At 40.9% G+C, this 18,612-nt stretch overlaps 1 protein-coding gene across 1 annotated transcript in view; it reads right to left on the reverse strand.

The window, feature by feature from the left end:
* Positions 1 to 11,805: 11,805 nt before the first annotated feature.
* Arhgap15 (Rho GTPase activating protein 15) overlaps positions 11,806 to 18,612 on the reverse strand; it is a 591,259-nt gene continuing 584,452 nt past the window's right edge. The window contains exon 14 of the mRNA XM_050140010.1: positions 11,806 to 13,131. Coding sequence (XP_049995967.1) covers positions 12,948 to 13,131 — 184 coding nt within the window. The 3' untranslated portion in view covers positions 11,806 to 12,947. The remainder of the gene's footprint in view (positions 13,132 to 18,612) is intronic.

An 18,612-nucleotide genomic window follows, 5' to 3' on the forward strand; every position in this document is an offset into this window, starting at 1 on the left:
ACTCTGGAAATTCCTAGGCCTTTGCTCCTGTCACACCCTGAGTCTCTGCCTTCCTTTCTTCTTCTTTTGGCCGTACTTCAACACACCCTTGTGTCTTGGAGCCTCTCCTGGCTTCTCCATGCCCCTGTTTAACATGATCTCATTTGAAATTCTTCAGAGTGTCTTGTCTGTATCAATTACCATATATAGTCTTAAATTATCACTTACATATTTTTAAAATTACACTTGTATTTTTTTCTAATTATGAAAGTAACAAATGGTAAAAGCAAAAACTTGGGGATGTGCCAGGAACAATGGGAGAAAATTAATTACCAATAATCTCACAACCCAAGGATAACCACTGATAATATTTTGTTGTGTGTATACATACATACCGCAGTATATAAACAACAATGGCATAATATTGTACCTATGATTTTGTAACCTGGTTTTCCTCTTAGCAGATTTCTCTTATTGATGGGACTTACACACAACTGGTTCCCTCGTTGATGGGACTTGAACCAACTGGTTCCCTAAAGCCTCTGTAACATTTCATCATAACCTGCATTGGTTTTATAATCAAATCCTTATCATTAAGGGTTTATTACTTTCCTATTATTATGTTTCAGTAAGTATATACTTTAGGCAATTTTGTAATACTTAACTTTTCAATTTGAAGGAGCTGGAAATATTTATTAAAAGGTACATATTAGCCAGGTGGTGGTGGCACACGCCTTTAATCCAGCACTCAGAAGGCAGAGGGAGGTGAATCTCTGTGAGTTCGAGGCCAACCTAGTCTACAAGCGCTAGTTCCAGGACAGTCTCCAAAGCTACAGACAAAGCCTGTCTCAAAAAAGAAAAAAAAACAAAACAACAAAAGAGTACACATTTATAAAGCGACTTCCTAGCTCTATTCCTCTGGACAACGATGTAGCCTTTCAAAGATGACAACTTCGTCTTTCAAACATTACATCATTGCGTATGTCAGAGAAACACTACAAAATGGCATCAGAGAAGCTGGTAGCAGACAGAAGGTCCTGGGATTTTCACTTTTATGCCTATATACGTATCGATTCTCCAGGATTAGAGTATAAATCCTCAAGTAAAGCACCCACCTATTTGGAGTTTGTGTCTATTGCGTGCGTGACCGTCCCGGTGTATCATAAGGAAGCAGCTGTTAGCAGCTGTGTGTTAATCATTTCCACAGCCATGTCCAATTTTCACTGCACATTGCTGTGTAAGAAGTAACCCCCTATCCGTACTCCTTTGCAAATCCCAAGGATTTTTTTTTTCACAATATGGTCTTAAGACTTTTTCTTGGGCAGAACTTCATTTTTGGTATTCATCTCAGTTTGCCGTTATCTCTACTTCACCCATCCTTTACATTCTAGCCTTAATTCTAGTCCCATTTCCTTACTCTGGGCGTTCATTTCTGCGATCAGCCCTTCCACTCATCTCTGTGATCAGCCCTTCCGTTCATCTCTGCGATCAGCCCTTCATTCAGGTTATTTATTTATTATTTTGTTAATTGCCAAGGGACCGGCTGTGATCTATGCTAACTTCATGCGATGGCACTTCCAGGACACTAATTTGTGGCACCACGGAACATATCTCTGGCTGTGCTATCCAGTTTAAAAGCCAGCTTCACAGCAGAATTTCACACATGCAAATAAGCCATTGTGGCTCCCGTCATGAAAATTCATGGAATGGTGGCTAGTTCGGTGTGGATGACCTGTCAATTTGGCAGCCAATCATTTAGTTAAACATTCAAATTACCGGCCCGTTTACTCACTCAACAACTAGTCTTCCTGCTTCCTTTTGGGTTCTGTGTAATCCTATTAAAAGCAATGCCATTGCTTTTGATGTATTGCAGCTAATGGCTTCAAAGTACCATGCAGGCATAGGCCATGTGGCTGGCACAGTTTACATGTGGGCAATGTAAGAAAGGACAACGTGCATATTTATTGGTTTTGTTCTTGAGATACTGAGTGTCTTTGTCGAATAGCAGTCAAATGTCTTAATTTTATAGGTGCTTCTGTGTCCTATTCCAAATGGTGGTGTCTCTCAGGGTGACTTCTCATTTTCTTATGTGTACTAATTGATTTTGTTAGATCTACATTTAATCCCCCGGGGAAGGCTGTACTGTGGAACACTGGGACAGAAACCTTTGTGAACTCCTAAGGGCTTGGTGGAATTTAGGATGGTATTGAGCATGAACCATCTGAGGTTTAAATTGGGCACAAGGTAGTGGCTTTGATAAGTATAGAAGCCAATCCAGACCCATGATTACTAACCACAGACTTCTCTGAGAATATGGTGAAAAAAATCACATAGAATGTAGCCTTAACTTTCTGAAAGTCCTGATGTCTGCCGAAGTCTAGTGGTATCAGGAACCATAACGTCTAAGGCAAAAGTCTGCTTTGGCTGTGAAGACAAGGGACAGGGATGAAAACTTAGATACATACAGAAGAGGCACTGAGTGGGAAAGGTAATAAGAACTGTCCCTAAGACTGGAACAGAGGCTGAGACACAGAATCGGTGTGAACATGGATTTTCGGTGTCTTATACTCACTCAATACCACTCATAATGAGGTTCCAATAAATACCTTATTACGTTCATAATCCTGAGTCCTACTAACAACATAAAATCCTGCGTATGAAAGACATAGAATGTCCCATACCTGAGGGATCTACACACAGGGTTTGAGAAGTATACAGGAACAACCATTTCCTGTTAAGGGTATGCTGACTGATTTTTTGAAAAATATAGTATATAAAAAAGAATTCACAAATACAAGATTCTTTGTGTATGTAGGAAAAATTAATAGAATTATTGTAGTAAAGATAATATAGGAAACATTATGTTCCTTGCTTTCCGTGTGGTTACCAGTGACCTGTTTTCATTCTGATACCAGCTATACTCTCTTGATTGGATAGGATAGAAACTGTCATTTGTATTCTGAACCCAAAAACATGAGACATTTTTATAAAAACTTACTTGAAATCAGGAATCTGCAGTGAAATAAAGGCTTCTGGAAACCCGACTTCCCAACATTGATTGTCTGGTGAATCCACTGGACATTAGTATTCATATAGCCTAACATGTTACAAATAGAGTATTTTCCTACTCCTTAACATGAAAAATATCATTGAAAATGGTAATCATGAAATAGGATCAAATAATGCAATCTCCAAGATTTAAAGAATAGTAAAACCTACGGAAGAAAATTGGACCTGCTTATTATGTTGAGGACACAGGGCTGATCCGGAGTACCTGCCATTTCTGTCTCCCTCCTCCAGAGCCTCTGGAAATGTATGGAGCGGGCACTGGGACAGCTTAAGGAGTTCCCTCCCAATGCCTTGATTTTAAAATGTTCTTTAGCAAGGAGAAGAGCAGTATCTTTAAAGTCATATATAAATATTTATATCGTATTATATAATACAATAGAATGGGCTGCTATAACAGCCATGAGTCTAATCCATTCTCTTCTCAAACTATGTTTGGAAAGTTTAAGATTCCAAACAGTATTTGCCAGATGGCATTTCTATGGGGTAACATTAAATTTTCTAGATGCTGTTGGCCTGAGAAACTCGACATGGCCATAAAAAAAATATGACAGATGAATTGACCTGCTTGCTGGTCTGCAGTAAAGAGTCCCAGATTAGAGTAGGTTACATGGGTATCAAAGAGGGCTGTGTACACATTCATCTGCATGTGATTTATACACGTGCATGTATACGTACGTGTAATTAATATATGTATTTCATCATGGGCATTTATAATATGAATTAGGTCTTTGACATATTTAAACATTCCTCGTTTATAATATGCTTTTTCGAGTGATTTAGCTATGCAAGATATAGCCATATTCTGTATTTTTTTTAATAATAAACATGTCTAGTCAAAGAAGGCATTAATGAAGCAATTCCCCAAATAAAACAGCTCATGATATCGGAGTTACAGCAGAGAGAGTGTGGTCTTTGTAGTTTAATCAAGATCACAAGACTTGTTTTGAGTGTCTGTCATCTTTAATTTTACGGCACTTCGTTTCAGAGCGGGACTGCCAGGGTCACATGCAATTAAAACACAGGCAAGATTTGTCTTGTGAAATCTCCACATGAAAAGTAATGTGTTACTGCATTTTAACTTTTCCACTGAACTCTGTGAACTCACTAATTACTTTTCCCCCCTCTTGTCACCTTTTTGATATGACATGTATTTTCTAGAGGAGATAGAAGTTTGGATTTTTTTTCATTTCGTGCCTACGATTGAGGATAACAAAATGAAACCGGAGGAAAAAAGGAATGTGTTTCTCAGAAATACATTTTTTTTTAGTAATATCTGAGTACTCCAGCTTCAATTACAAAGACCCTCATGATCAAATTCTAGGAAATAACTGTTAATCTACTTAACTAGGGCAGGTAGGGGTGTAATAACGGACCAGAGATTTTATAGAGGCCAGGATCCTGAACTGGGACGTACTCTCTGGAGTGTTGGCGAAGGCTCTTTTATGTGATTGGCTGCGGAAAACATTAACAGGCAGCGCCAACGTGGAGATTGGGAGCGCGAGGAGGCTGTTGCATTATAGTGATCAGTAAATTGCATAGACCCTTATTAACCTTATTGATAAGGAGCTTAGGGAAGTCCCATTCAGCCGCGGTAGAGTCCGCTTTTTGTTCTCCTCTCTGTCTGTGTGTGCAATCTCAGGCACTTTGTAACAGGAAGCCTTTCTGGGCATCACAGAATTCAGTGTGAGTAGCTGAACCTCCAAGTTAGAGCAAGAAATGGAATGGGAGCAGACTTGGGCACTTGGGGACTCGGGGCCTATTTAACTGTGTGGAGACACCTGGAGACTGTTTGAAAATTTCGTGCTTAAAGAATCTTTTATATTGCTCCTCTTTCAATGCAGCTGGAGTCTGCCGGGATCAGGGGATTATTTTTGATACCTGTCGAAAAGAGTTATGTCTACACTGATTTTCCATCCCTCGCCGCTAATTAACCTCATTGTATACAGGAAGCAGTCTATTTAATACCTGCATTCTTTCTGTAATGCCAAGTAAAATGAAATCCAGTGTGAAATCTGGTTAGCGTTGGCCTTTTTGAAGTCGTTTTCAAGTTTCCAGTTTTAGTGACTGTGACCTTAGAACTGATAGCAGGAAAATGGTGGGCCTAAACCAATTTGGGATTCAGCAGTGTTCTGTTCCTCCTCCAACTTGAAAGCTGCCCTTACCTGGCAGTCCGATGGGACAGGAAATCTGGAGCCCAGAGCCCGCATCCCTGTCCCCTGGTGTCTTCCTGTTGCTCACTCCCGACGCTCTCTTTTCATATCGCTCAACTCCATTAATACGCCCTCCTCTCTAGTTAAACACCTCTCTCCTTTGCATTTCTTTAGAATGTTTGAATTTAACAGATGGACACTTCCTGGCAAAACTTCACAGCAGCCAAGCAAGTAGATGCTGAAGGACAGGAAGGAATTTCAGCCCAGGGTAGGATGCTCTGTGAAATTCTATTGGTGGAGTCTTTGAAGGGAGACTGGGGAGGCAGGGTCTAGCAAGAAAGAGCAGGAATTAAACTGTGTAAAATGTCACCAAATGATGTGGAAAAATCCACACGTCTTCAAGCATGCTGCACAATATGGACTTAGAACACGTTTTGCTAGCGATGTGAGAACGGTTAGAGCAATGGTTACATTCCTGCTCTTAAAATGTGAGCATGTATGTCAAGGAAACTCATCAGCTCAAAGGGTGCCAGAAGAAAGGGAGGATTTCCAGGACCAGTGCTTTATATTTTTGGTAGCGATCTTGGCTTTTGATAGATTGGTCAGAAAGCCCTCAGTCTATAGGACTCAGACAATGTGTAAGTCACACATGTGGGAAGTTCAGAGAAGCAGTGGAAGATGTCACTAGGTGTCGTAGATGCCAGGATGCTCCCTGGTCTGAAGCAGGGTGTGAGCATCTGCTGTCAGACTTACAGGAACCAGACTGGCAAGCCGGATGCTCTGCTGCCTCCCTGAGCTGTAGGGAAAAGGAGCATTTCCTAGGGACTTAGACTTCAGGAGACATAGATGCAGGGGATTCTCTTTGACGGTTCTTTTTCTTTTCTTTCTTTTTTCTTTAGGGCTAGGAATCAACACAAATACCAGTGATTTGGCTGCACCTAAGCCATTAGACACTACATTTTTCTCTGGAGAGGAAACACAATGGTAGATTATATTCATCTGCTTATGTTCTTGGTGTTTGTCTTGGTTCCCTTATCTAACTAGTGTGCACTTAACACACACCCTGGGCCTGGTGCTGACTGTCTCTGCCTTGCTGCTTTCTTTACACCCCTCAGATTGAATAAGAAGCGTTCTGCAGAACCAGGCTTGAGGATTTTGTGGACACTGGATGCTTTGCCTCACGTAAAAGCTAGCAAAAATCAGATGCCTGTTAATAGTGTGAGTGTGTGTACCCTTCTGTTAGGCGCCTCATCAAGACGGAAGACATTTCCATCTTGACAACATCACTGCAGCAAATTGTCATCTTCCTATTCAAAACGTTCACACTATTCTCATCACTCCAGCGATTCAGGATCACTCTTCAGCAGCGTGAGACGCAGCGTGTCCTGATGCCTGCCTCTTTTTCAATTATATTTAAGAGGAAGACTGCTGGGGACCCAGGTTTTTCATCCTTCTCAGGACCCCCATAGAGCCAGATCTAATTTTGAGAAAATGTCGGGTAGCGTGATACAATGGATGTTAAGTGGCCACTGAGAAATATGCTCAACCCTGCTTGACAAAATGCCACACAGGGTCAGGGTCACCTGAACAGGTATTTTGTATCTATTTGGGAAAAGAGGTTTTTCCTTGTCTGACTTTTTCACAATAAAGTGAAGTCAGAACTATGGAGGTAAAGCAAACAGATAAATGAACTATTACATGACTATTAAAATCTTATAGAGCCAAATCTTTAAGGCGGTTTAGTCATCTACTTACCGCAACAGAAATACTGGATGTTTCTTTGGGAAACTCACATAATGTTCCTTATGCTCGTCTGTGAAAGTTTATATGGAGGCGAAGCCTTCAAGAACATTCACAAGAGAGCAACCAGCACCCCTCCCACATTGAATGCAAATATTTGGGATGTTTATATGCTTACCTTTTTTTTCCCCAGCTGCATTCCCTGGAGATCCTTGTGGTATATTTGTGTATTAGTTACTTCATCCACGGCTGTGACAAAGTCTCTAAAAATAGCACGCTATGAGAGGGAGGAATTATATTGGCTCACAGTTAGATAGCACCATCCATCAACGTGAGGAAGGGATATGAGCCATTGCCCACATCTCGATGTATCAGGTCCCCGAATCATATGAATTCTGAGTGCTCAAAGCCTTTCCCCCTAGGCTTTTCTTATTCAGTTTAAGATCCCAGCCCACAGGACAGCACCATCCACATTCAAAGTAGATCTCTTCAGTCAAATATCCCTGGAGATGTCTTCAGAGACACCCCCAGAAGTCTGAATCTGGTCAAACTGACAACGAAGATCACCCATCCCAAACAGGGCATGGTCCTGTGGAGCTCTATTATTTAGATTTGAATCATGCCTTGGCTGTTACTAATGACATGGACTTGGTAGCACCATGACTCTTTTCATTTGTGTTTCTTTGAGGATGAACCAGGGACATGCAGACAGTTGTGAGGAGTAAATAAAACAACAAATAAGACCATCATTGGTACGGAACTAATGTTTCATACATGTTAGCTAGCCAAACCAATCTTCCCAGGACCGGTTTTCCTTGTGGTCCTGCGCGGAATGAGAGAAGCCATACTGGGTCGAGAGAAAGGAGTGGGAAAGCAGGTGTGAAGTGATGGAATGACCCAGGACCGTCTGGGGATAGCTCTGGGAGCAGGCATGACTTGGCCCAAATAGATTAATGACTCTTAAATGACGCATTACTGCCAGAATGTCAGAATGGACCATGGCCTCCAATCCAGCAGGTAATCCAGAAATGGACCTGCTTATAGAAATTTAGTCCAATTGGAACTGGTGTTTTTTTTACATAGCAATGGTAACAAAGAGATGTGGGTAACACCTTCACGAAGAACAGCTAGATAATCTCTAGATCAATTTCTCTGCCTGCTGCCTGTCTGAATGCCGACTGCATGAATAGGGCTTTGGCAATAGTGACCGGTCCGACAGTGGTGCCCGCAGTTTCTCCCTGCATCAAAGTTTACTTCATAACATAATATCTCTGGTAAAGTTGCGTTCCTGAAGAAAGATCTAGGGTGTAAAAACTCGACTAGAGAAGTGCTACGCCATCCAAGACTTTTTAGAGTTTGGTCCTAACCTTCCTTCCATCATTTTCAGATTATAAAGTTATTTATTATTAAGCTATGGATGAATCATCGAAATCCGGAAGTGACAATTTATGAGATATGCATTGCCTGTTTGAGCTCTCACCACGTTATTCTATTAGATAGCAAGATTTAAAAATGTATATCACATTTAATAAATCAGAAAGCAAGGGAGTTCCAGACAGATTAAGTAATCTGCTCCGAACTTGAACAGTAAGTTCGACATATTTTGCTGCTTGTATGTTCTTTCATTGCTTTGGCTCACTCGCTTATCTCCACAATTTACTCCAAAGAGTGCCATTTTCTGGGGAACAAGCCCTGCAACTTGGAAGGCTTAACACTGAGGCCACAAAAAAAGACTTGGTCTTTAGGCTGAGTCTGCTCAGATGTGTTTTATTTGGTAGCTTATTTAGTGTCTTAAAAATCAGATTTCATAGAAGATTCTCAATTCTGGCCTCCCATGAAAGATCTGAAGGTCTGGCAACTAGGCTCACATTCCCACATAAGCAACATCAGCTCCAGCTGAGTGGAAGCCTGCCTTTTGGCCAGGCAGGGAGCTCGAGTTTTCCCCAGCTGTTACCACTTCATAGTGCCGGCTGCCTGCTTCTCTTTAGTCATTTATGCTACATGCCTGGCCCTACTCAGCATCTGAGTTTGCAGCCCTTGGTTTAAAGGAACAAACACACACATACACTTACACACACACACACACACACACACATACACACACGAAGAGTAACCTATCTACATGTTAAAGATAAGACGAAGCGTTTTTAAATTATTTCTTTTAATTTTGAAATTATAATTATATCATTTCTCTCTTCCCCGACTCACCTTTAAACTCTTCAAGGCACCCCTCTCTGCTCTCTTTCCGATTCATGGCCTCCTTTTTCATTAATTCTGTTATATATGTATGTGTACACACAGGTAAACCTAAATACATAAGTACAGCCTGCTTAGTTTGTATAATTTACTCGTATATATGGTTTCAGGACTGACCAGTTGATGCATTTTAGTTGAAGAGACGACAATTTAAGAATATCTTTTTATTATGTTAAGATTTGCATTCCCAAGCTGATATGGTTCTGGAATTTTTTTTGTCATTTTTGACAACAGAGCAATTTGACCCAGAACTTTTCGCGATGGTCCTTTTGGATAAAAATCTTTGCAGGGCCTTTTAATTAGGAATTGACAGGGTGATTAACTTATAATTCACAAAACTAAGTGTGGAAGAGAGAAGTGCAGGTCACTCTCTGGTGGCGCTGGGCTGCGAGGACAGCACTATTGGCAAGTGGTTCTCCTTCTCACAGCTTGTCTCCTTCTTCTTAATTGGATCCTTTGTTTTCTAATTGGATAGGGCGAACCATCACAAGGCTTTCAATTACGAGCTGTGGCATGATGATCCTGTCATATGGCACATGCTAAGTGAAGCCAGACTCAGAACACGTAAGATGGAAGAGCCACCTTTTCCAGGAAGAAAGAGGTGATCTCTGGCAAGCTGGGTGGGGAAAGCCTGACAAAGTAGGCATTCTGACTGGCTTGATTTTTTCCAGAGAGACAGGTGCAGATTTGAGTTCCTATTCGTTATATTAGAATGTCTTACTGTTATGTATAATTGCCCCTGAGAATACAGGGTTATTATTGCACTATTAAGAAATGTTTAAAAAAGTTACAGACACATGACCCATGTATTTGCAGAGCCCTAGCCCCAGTAAGAGAACAGGAGTCTTCTCAAATAGGTTTGTATCTCTTTACCGTTAGGAAATTTAGATATTCTTCGTCCAAGTTATTCTGTGCCTCTCTTATTTTACAACCCACAGTGGATCGCCTCTGTCTACAAGAAAGATCTGAACATCCCACTTTCCGTAGTTCTGTCTTCCCAAATCGCCAGACATATACATATCATCTCGAAGTACTGACGTTCTCAGTTTTTGTTCTGGTGCACACCACCCCTCATTCCTATTTGGCGTGCCTTCTGTATTTTTCCTAGTCTAATAAATGTTAGTAATCAAGGTTATACAGAAGGTTCCCCAGAGTATCTCAACAGTGAAACCTTATCTGGTTTCCCCAATTACAACTTGTTTCTTAAACACCGACTGATATATTCTCAAAGTTTCTGTAACGGGCACTGCCCATCTCTCTGGGCATTTCTATGTACAGGTGTTGAACCCTGAGGTGGACATGGTTGCCCCAGTGACCAACATCAATGATCTTGTACTGGATAGTAACTAATCCTTAGGAAACTGTCTTCCTTTCCTACAGAGGGTAGTAATACATGATACGTGTTTTATATGACAATCATATTATCAGTGCCTCAAACTGGGCCTGGCTCAGACCAGGTGAATAAGAGACCCTTGCTAACGTTCCTAGTTTTGCTTTGGTGTTGTTGTTTTAATGGAGAATACTGTCCAGCTTCATAAAATTGTTTAGTGCTCCAACCTAGCGCAGAAACTCAGCTTTAACACGGGGGACAGTGATTCTAGACATCATGGCTAACCGAAATGTTGTGGAATATCACGACCTTTCTGTACTTCTCGAGTGAGCAAGTGAGAGCTTGTGATGGGCACTTTGGCTCAGTACCTTGGAAAGGCCTTCCTCTAGAGAGGAAACATGTTCTCTGATGCAATGCCCTTAGCAGGCAGGGACAGGACACAGCTGGGGTCTGAATCAGGCTAAATCCCATCTGATTGGAAATCAAGAAGCTGATGCTTTTGAAGATTATGAATCTGGAAGGCAGCAGAGGCAAGGGGATGTCAATCTCTGCTCAAAGCAGGTAGCGCCACTCTCTTTGGCTTTGCAGTCTGATTTCTCTCTGGTCGAAGCTTCCAGAATAACTTTAAAGATGGATTCGTGAAGACACAGCATTTGCCTCCTGGAGCCTCTAACCCTGCTGTTCACTTTTCAAAAGGAGAAATAATTAAAGTCTTGGAAAAGACACTTCACTGAGAATGTTTCAGCCTCGAGGAAGACTAGAAATAAATGGCAGAAACCCATGTTTCATGTTTCTGTGTTTTATTGAAAGGTATAAGTACAGTTTTACATGTAAGAATCTTTTCCAGCTTAGCCATCCTATTGCTTCACTATTACTGATAGCTTTAGATAATTAATCTCTTTCTTGGGACTTCTCTTGGCTTTGTGATAGGATGTGTGTACATCCCACTTGTTGAAACCATGGTGAAGAATTAATTGTGCCCTCTTCACTATTCTTGGCTGTGAGCTCATGTATTGGCACCTTTACTAAAATAAAGACATTCAAGAGGATCAAGCTTACTGTGTCTGTCCTCAAGCTAGTGTCCTTGGGCAGCACTGCGGATGCTGGTACTTGAACATCTGACTGTCTCTTAAGGCTGTCTTTCTCATCTCTGATGCCCGATCCATGCTACAGCATACGCCTCTGAGCTCATTATTGCTCTGAGTGTCTGCTCTTGGATCCATGTTTCACACATAGTATTTACATGCTTTATTTTTCGTTTTAGGATTAAATCAATAGCTAGACTTTCTTATCACACTGGATTAGCTTTATTCATTCCATTTGAGTTTATTAAAAAGCTGTCAAACATAAGTCTACATTTTTATCAGCAGAACTCTTTCATAAACCGGCATGAGATGTGTTCAACTAGAACAAACTTTTCAAAATACAGCAATGTTTGATGTATTCTAGACAGTTATCCCTTCATTGAATCAATCACAATTGAAAATAACCATCAAATGGTAAAATAAAATGAGTCTAGTCAAGGAATCCTTAGGGCATAATAGTACAAGCATTTAAAAATAGTTCTTTTTAGCTGGAGTTAGTATAACTCCCCAATAAAATAGCTTTCAAAACTTATTAAAAATTCTACATAAAATGGCATAGCCGGGGAAAGGGAAGATACACAATTTGATGAAGAACCAACGTGGAACAGCAGTGCAATCCTTGTGTAAAATAAAGATCAATCCATTTAATTTACAAAATCGTATGTTTGTGGAACCAAAATAGTTTTTACCCACAAAGAAAGAACAGTCCAAACAAATCTCTTGAACTGTCCTTTTGTTCTTCAGAAAAGCTACCACTCAGCATGTTGTATTTGCAAAGCTCACCCATCGCTGACGATCACTGGGCTGTACAGTTGAAAGATGAAATTACTCTATTTTGATTGAGAACAGAGATGCCTTCGTATTGCTAGTGTTCTTTCCGTGGTACTTAGGCATGTGGGGACACAGCTGATGCATTGGTGCACATGGATCTTGATAGGGTACACATGTCCATACTCTCAATCTTACCCACAGTTTCTCTGCATGCTCACAAATCTGCACACACACCAGCACACACATGATGCCAAGGTTCAGTAGTAGAGCTATGCATTGGTGCTGTCTTGTACACACTATTTAAGAGTGTGAGACATTTACGATGTATTCCTAGAATGCTAAGGGGAGCAACACTCAAAGGGTTAATGTAGAACACATATAGGAAAATATTGTCATTTATTTTATTCAAATGTTTGGAACTTAGATACAAAATCATCACGAAGTTTTCACAAAATGAAGCATCTGTCGCTTGGAAGGAAAAAAATATTTCAGAAATATGTTTACAGAAATGTAAAAATATTAGGCATCAAGACAGATGTGAACACACTCAGTGGCTTGTCTGGTCTGTCAGTCTTCCTTTGAGTTGAAGATCTTATCATACTCGTTCAGCATGAACTCCGCTATCTGGTTCTGGTATACCATGTGAATCGCCATGTTCCCCGACTCATTTTCAGCTCGCAGAAGGGTGGGTCCAAATACAATCCCTAAGCTCTGCGTGGACATGAGATTCTTGGAGGCTCTGGCCACTATCCTGGGGAGAAGAAAAACCAAAGATATCATTGATGTTTAAGGTGAAATTGTGGCTAATTCTAGTTCCAGCGGGGAAAAAGAAAAGAAAAATGAAGAACCACGCTGCACTATTTGATCATGAGCCCTTCCTGACCTACTGAATGGAATTAGAACGTCACCTTGTCCAGCTTTAAGTCCTCATTATAAATGGCTATTGCGGATGTTCAATAAATATGTTAAACAACAGAATTCTTTTGGAATGAAAAAGATTCAGCCTCTGAAGTGTTTCTAATCAATGGAGAATATAGGTGACATATTCATAGATTATATTAGAATCCAAAATAATAATAGAAAATAAATGCATGATTAATAATGGAAGACAGACATAAAGACTGGGATAAGACTTTAGCAATTAGAATGAGGGACATGTTCCTAGCAGAAGTTAACTGGAATATGCTTTGCATAGGAGGTGTGGCCCTGAGACTTTTGGGTATATGTCAAAATTCTGTTTCTCCATTCAGTTGGATGGGTTATTTTCTTATGCCTTAATAGAATAATGATGGAGGTGGGTCTTGTATCTTATATGTTGATTTCATTGGTTAATAATAAAGAAACTGCCTCGGCCCTCAAAGGACAGAAAATTAGGTAGGTGGAGTAAACAGAAGAGAATGCTGGGAAAAAGAAGCTGAGTCAAGGAGTCACCATGATTCTCCCGCTCCAGACAGATGCAGGTTAAGATCCTCCCTGGTAAGCCAGCTCGTGGGCTACACAGAATATTAGAAATGGGTTAGAACAATATGAAAGAGCTAACCAATAAGAAACTGGAACTAGCTGGGCCAGGCAGTGTTTGAAAGAATACAGTTTCCGTGTAATTATTTCTGGGCATAAGCTAGCCATGCGGGCGGCCGGGTGCCAGGGACGCAGCCCTGCCGCTCCTATTTCAACAGAATAAAGAATCTTCATTCCTACAGAGAAAGAATCCTTCTGAGATTAGAGAGGTACTTGCTCACATGAGGATTGCATAGAAAGCTGGGATACCTTCAGTACAACAAAGATGTTGTATTTAAGGAATGCCTTATGTGTCACCAAAGGACTTTTCAAAGAAAACCAAACTTTCTTGCCAGATCGACAGAATGGACTCATAGCTGATAGTTCAGGAGCACAGTTTCAATGGCAGTAAGGAAAGAAGACAGCACGCATAAGGCATGGGCTAAGAAATGCTGTTGTAGACTTCCAGACAGCCTGACCCAAGGAAAGTATGAGGACAATGACTTTGTTGTCCTCAGTGTTCGGTGTGGAACTTGGTTGAACTGTTGAGAACTTGACACTGTCTTACTTAGCCTATGCTGGTCTACACAGTCCAGAGTTGGAGGAGACAGCAGACTCTTTGCTTTCATTACTTTCCAATGGAACCCTTGAAGTTCTATGCTCTGGCTTGTATCTGAGCACAGCCCAGATTACATGTAACGGAGTGTTGGCAGAAAAATGTACTTGGTTTAAAATTTCCCAAGCAACCGTAATCGACCATTATTTTTAAATGATTTTCTTGTGACATTTACTCCCCATAATAACCCAACAAAGTAGGTTCTGTTGCTAGCTCTGTTGATCAGGTGATCAATGGTTGAGGCTCTGTGAACACAGGGACTGACGTCATGCAGAATCAAGGCTGGTAGTGGGTTGCGTGGTTCCAGCTCCTCAGGACACATCATCTCAGGTGTGTCTGGTAACGCCCTTATGCTTCATAATGGGGTCAACATTTCACTCCTCTCTGCCTTGCACAATTATTGAGTCTACAATAAGAGGCTCCGAATTTTCATCCTTCACTGGACAACTGTGGTTGTTAATTTGGTTACAGCATATTTATTGTGGGCAAAATGACTGCAATCTTTTCTCTTTCTTTTATTTTTTAATTTTATTTTTTGTCTTTTTGAGACAGGTTTTCTCTGTGTAGCTTTAAAAGAGCCTGTCCTGGAACTCACTCTGTACATCTGCTGACCTCAAACTCACAGAGATCCACCAGTCTCTGCCTCCCAAGTGCTGGGATTGAAGGCGTGCACCAGCACCGAAAATGACTGCAGATCTGAGTGAAAATTCAAGACAGTCTGCCGCACATTTTTCTTGTCTTCCTGTTTTAAGTTGAGAACATTTGTACCTGTGAGTATTGTTGGCATGACTACATTTCTGGAAGGGAGTCTCATATTTTTAGAGTTTCAGTTAGTTATCAGAGATTTCAAATTTAAAGTTTCCTTTGGGGGGAAAGAAAAAGACTACGTCACTTTGATGCTTCCTTTTTTAAAAGGCTGTAAAATGATATAAGCCTCCTCTCCCCACATCTGTTGAGGGAAACAGGCCTTAGCTCCCCACAGCATGGCAGTTTACCTCAGTTTAAGATCTTTGGAACTTCTTCTTGGCAAGTGTGTTATGAAAGTTATTAGTAAGACTTATTTTAAGGTAAAAAAAAAAGGTTTTTATTTTTTGCTTTTAACTGAATGCTTTTTATGATACCAACTCCAGGGACTCCCAGACATGAACAATTGCCAAAGACAAAAATGGAAAAAAACAAAACATAACAAACAAGTAATTGAGTGCTCAGAAGGCAAAGGTTGCTGCTGCTTTATCCATTGACAGCAAACACCTCAGCTGCGGAGGTTCGCCCAGCAGAGATCTGTTCTCTTTCATTATAGGCTATGGGGGAAGCGGACAGAAATCTCAGACAGTACTGACTGTGTGATGGCAAATGGCCTGGCAGTGGCACCTGGGTAGTGGCAGGTCATTTGGGATGGGAGTTTAGAGAGTCTGAAAGGGGAGGGGCAAGATGGGAACATGGTTTGTGTTACACTTTCTAATTTCGTATGTCCTAATTTCTCTTGGATAAAGAACGGGCAGGAGAGCTGGGATAGTTGGGAACTCAAACTGAGTGACCCCCCTCAAAAAATAAGGTCAGAAGTCAAGATATCTCCAGGATTTGGTAACTGCAGGGGCTAATCACGGCGGACAGAGGTGATGGGGTAACTCATCCAATGGCAGGCCAGCTCAGTTCTTATCCCCAAGGCACAGCTAGGGAAACATATCCCTATAGAGAAATGAGGCTGGATTGAGGTTAGAAACTTTGTTCTTCTCCAAGAGTTACAGGTTATTTGTGTGTGTGTGTGTGTGTGTGTGTGTGTGTTGGACAAGCTCAGATCTAGAGGTGGGTACCTGGTTGAGCTTAGATAGAATGGAGAATGGAAGATAATGAAGCATAGCCAGCCGCTCTAAAGGCATCTCTATCTCAGTCGCTGGGGTGTCCTGTGAATTTCTTCCAGTGTGTAGGTTCCTACCCCAGTGTGCTAACACTCAGTTATTGCTTTTATATGTGTCTATATTCTCACATCTCATCCTAAACCTATCTTCTTCAGGTCCATGCTCTAGAAATTTCCCATCTGATTTTGATAATGCCAATTGATGAGTGCTTTAAAATGATCTTGTTAATGTAAATACTTAAGAATAGCATAGCTTTATACTTTTTATTTTTATTTTTTTAACCATATCTGGATTAGTGCAGATTACATTTTGATAGCAGTTTAAATTTGTTTCTTAAATTAAGAAAATCAAGTCACTTGCTATGCCTTCTAGAAAAGCAAGATGTAGTTAAAGAGATAAGACAATGTGGGTGTGCATTATATGTGTGCTAATTACCTATTTACCATTATAAAACATAACCTGGTGGTGCATATGTAGTCAACCATTTATTTTCTGAATATCAATGAACAGTAGGTGATAGGTTAGAAAAAACTGATCTTTAGGTTAGAAATGATGCTGAGGGCCAATCTGATGAGGAAATTGCTGCTTCGTGTGTCTGTAGAGACAGACACTTCTAGCAAAGAAAGCTCTGAAATAAGGGCTGCCTAGCAAATGGGTTAATGCTATTGTAAACTTTGCTCTTCACATACAAACCTACCCATTCCTACCTTGCTAGACGCCTGAGTAGTTAAGTGGCTGCTTGAGGAGCACACAGAGAGTCAATCCCGGTGTCCTAAATTTAGTTAGCATATTATGAAAAAGTGTTTATTTGTCACATTGTAATAGCACATTTCCTAATCTCCCGAGTGAGTAGATGTGAATCGCAGTTGAGGGCTTCACTGCTGGTGGAGCACACACAAGAGCACAGTCTAACCAAAGCAATGAAAACCCTGCGTGCACTTTGTGTAACCTCATAACTATGGAGGACAACAAATGTGCAGTAAGCAGTTCTTCTAGTAGTTGGAGGGGAGGCCACAGCTGGCACTACCTTCCACAAAGCTCTCACAAAAAGTGAGTTCTGAGCAACACCATTTCTGTCATACGCCTCATAAAAATGGCATCCGATATATGTTTTGAAGAAGATTGAGCTTTGTTTTCCCTCTTGAAAATCTTAATGCACAGAACTGTTATTAAGACCCCGAAAAGACTGCAGAGAAAATGGCCCTGCTCACGCTCAGCTCGTGTAGTCCTCTCTTACTTAAATGGCAAGCCTGGCTTTCGTGCCTCAGCGGCACTGAGCTGTGCAGTCAGGGAAACCCTGACCTTGTGAGCTCTGCTAGGGGCCTGTCTGCGGTTCGGAAAATGTACTGGGTGTGATGCGCCTGCGTTTCTCTGCGTCTGCAATCTCTGCTACCAGCCCAAAAAGTTCTCCTCTTTAGGTGGATACATTCCATCATCCTTAAAGTCCAAGGCAGTGTTGTGAATTCTGAGCTACAGTTTAACCTGTGTCCCCCCAAAAAAGGCTGCAAGACACATAGCCTTCATCACAGAACAAAGGCAAAATGGCAGAGAACAAACATGAGTGAGCAATTTAAGGGTGATGATGTGGCTGAGAGATTATAATATTCTCTGAACTGATGGACGATTGGGAAGTTACGTAAATCATTTAGCTCTTCTGTTGGTGTTTGGAAAGTCCCTTGATAGGTGTTCATTTGCTATTAATTTATTCCCAGGAAACCCTAATTGCAAAGATACCTGATTTTCAGCAGCTTGAAAAACTTAAAATTAAGCTCCCGCCAATGACTGAGTACCAGGCTTCAGCTATTCCTTGAGAAAGACTAAAGAGACACTTCTTTATCTAATAGAGCCTAACAAGGACTTAACTATGATTTTATAACTGTGCTCTGCAATAGCAATTGATACGTGTTCATTGTGGTAGCAACTCTTATAGCACTAGGTTAAATCCAAGTTTGTACAGAAATGAATGAGTCAGATTTTTTCTCACAAGGTCAGAAGAGTGATACCTTATAGCAATATAGGGAGAGAAAGTGTGACTCCCACTCCCTGTCAGGTGACAGTGACCCATCGATTTTGGATTAATAAAAATGTAGTCTGCACTACTACAGGTGTTGGATCCCAGGCCCAAACAAAAAGAAAAAAAAATCCAAAAAAAAAAAAAAACCACCAACCACCCAACCAATCAAACAAAACCCAGAAACTCTCAGAAAAGCCTTATGCTTGGTATATTTTTCCAAGCATGAGCAGAATTTGAACTAACTGA

Source organism: Alexandromys fortis, unplaced genomic scaffold, assembly GCF_014885135.2.
Source record: "Alexandromys fortis isolate MF-2015 unplaced genomic scaffold, M_Fortis_MF-2015_v1.1 scaffold_33, whole genome shotgun sequence".
NCBI classification, from domain to species: domain Eukaryota; kingdom Metazoa; phylum Chordata; class Mammalia; order Rodentia; family Cricetidae; genus Alexandromys; species Alexandromys fortis.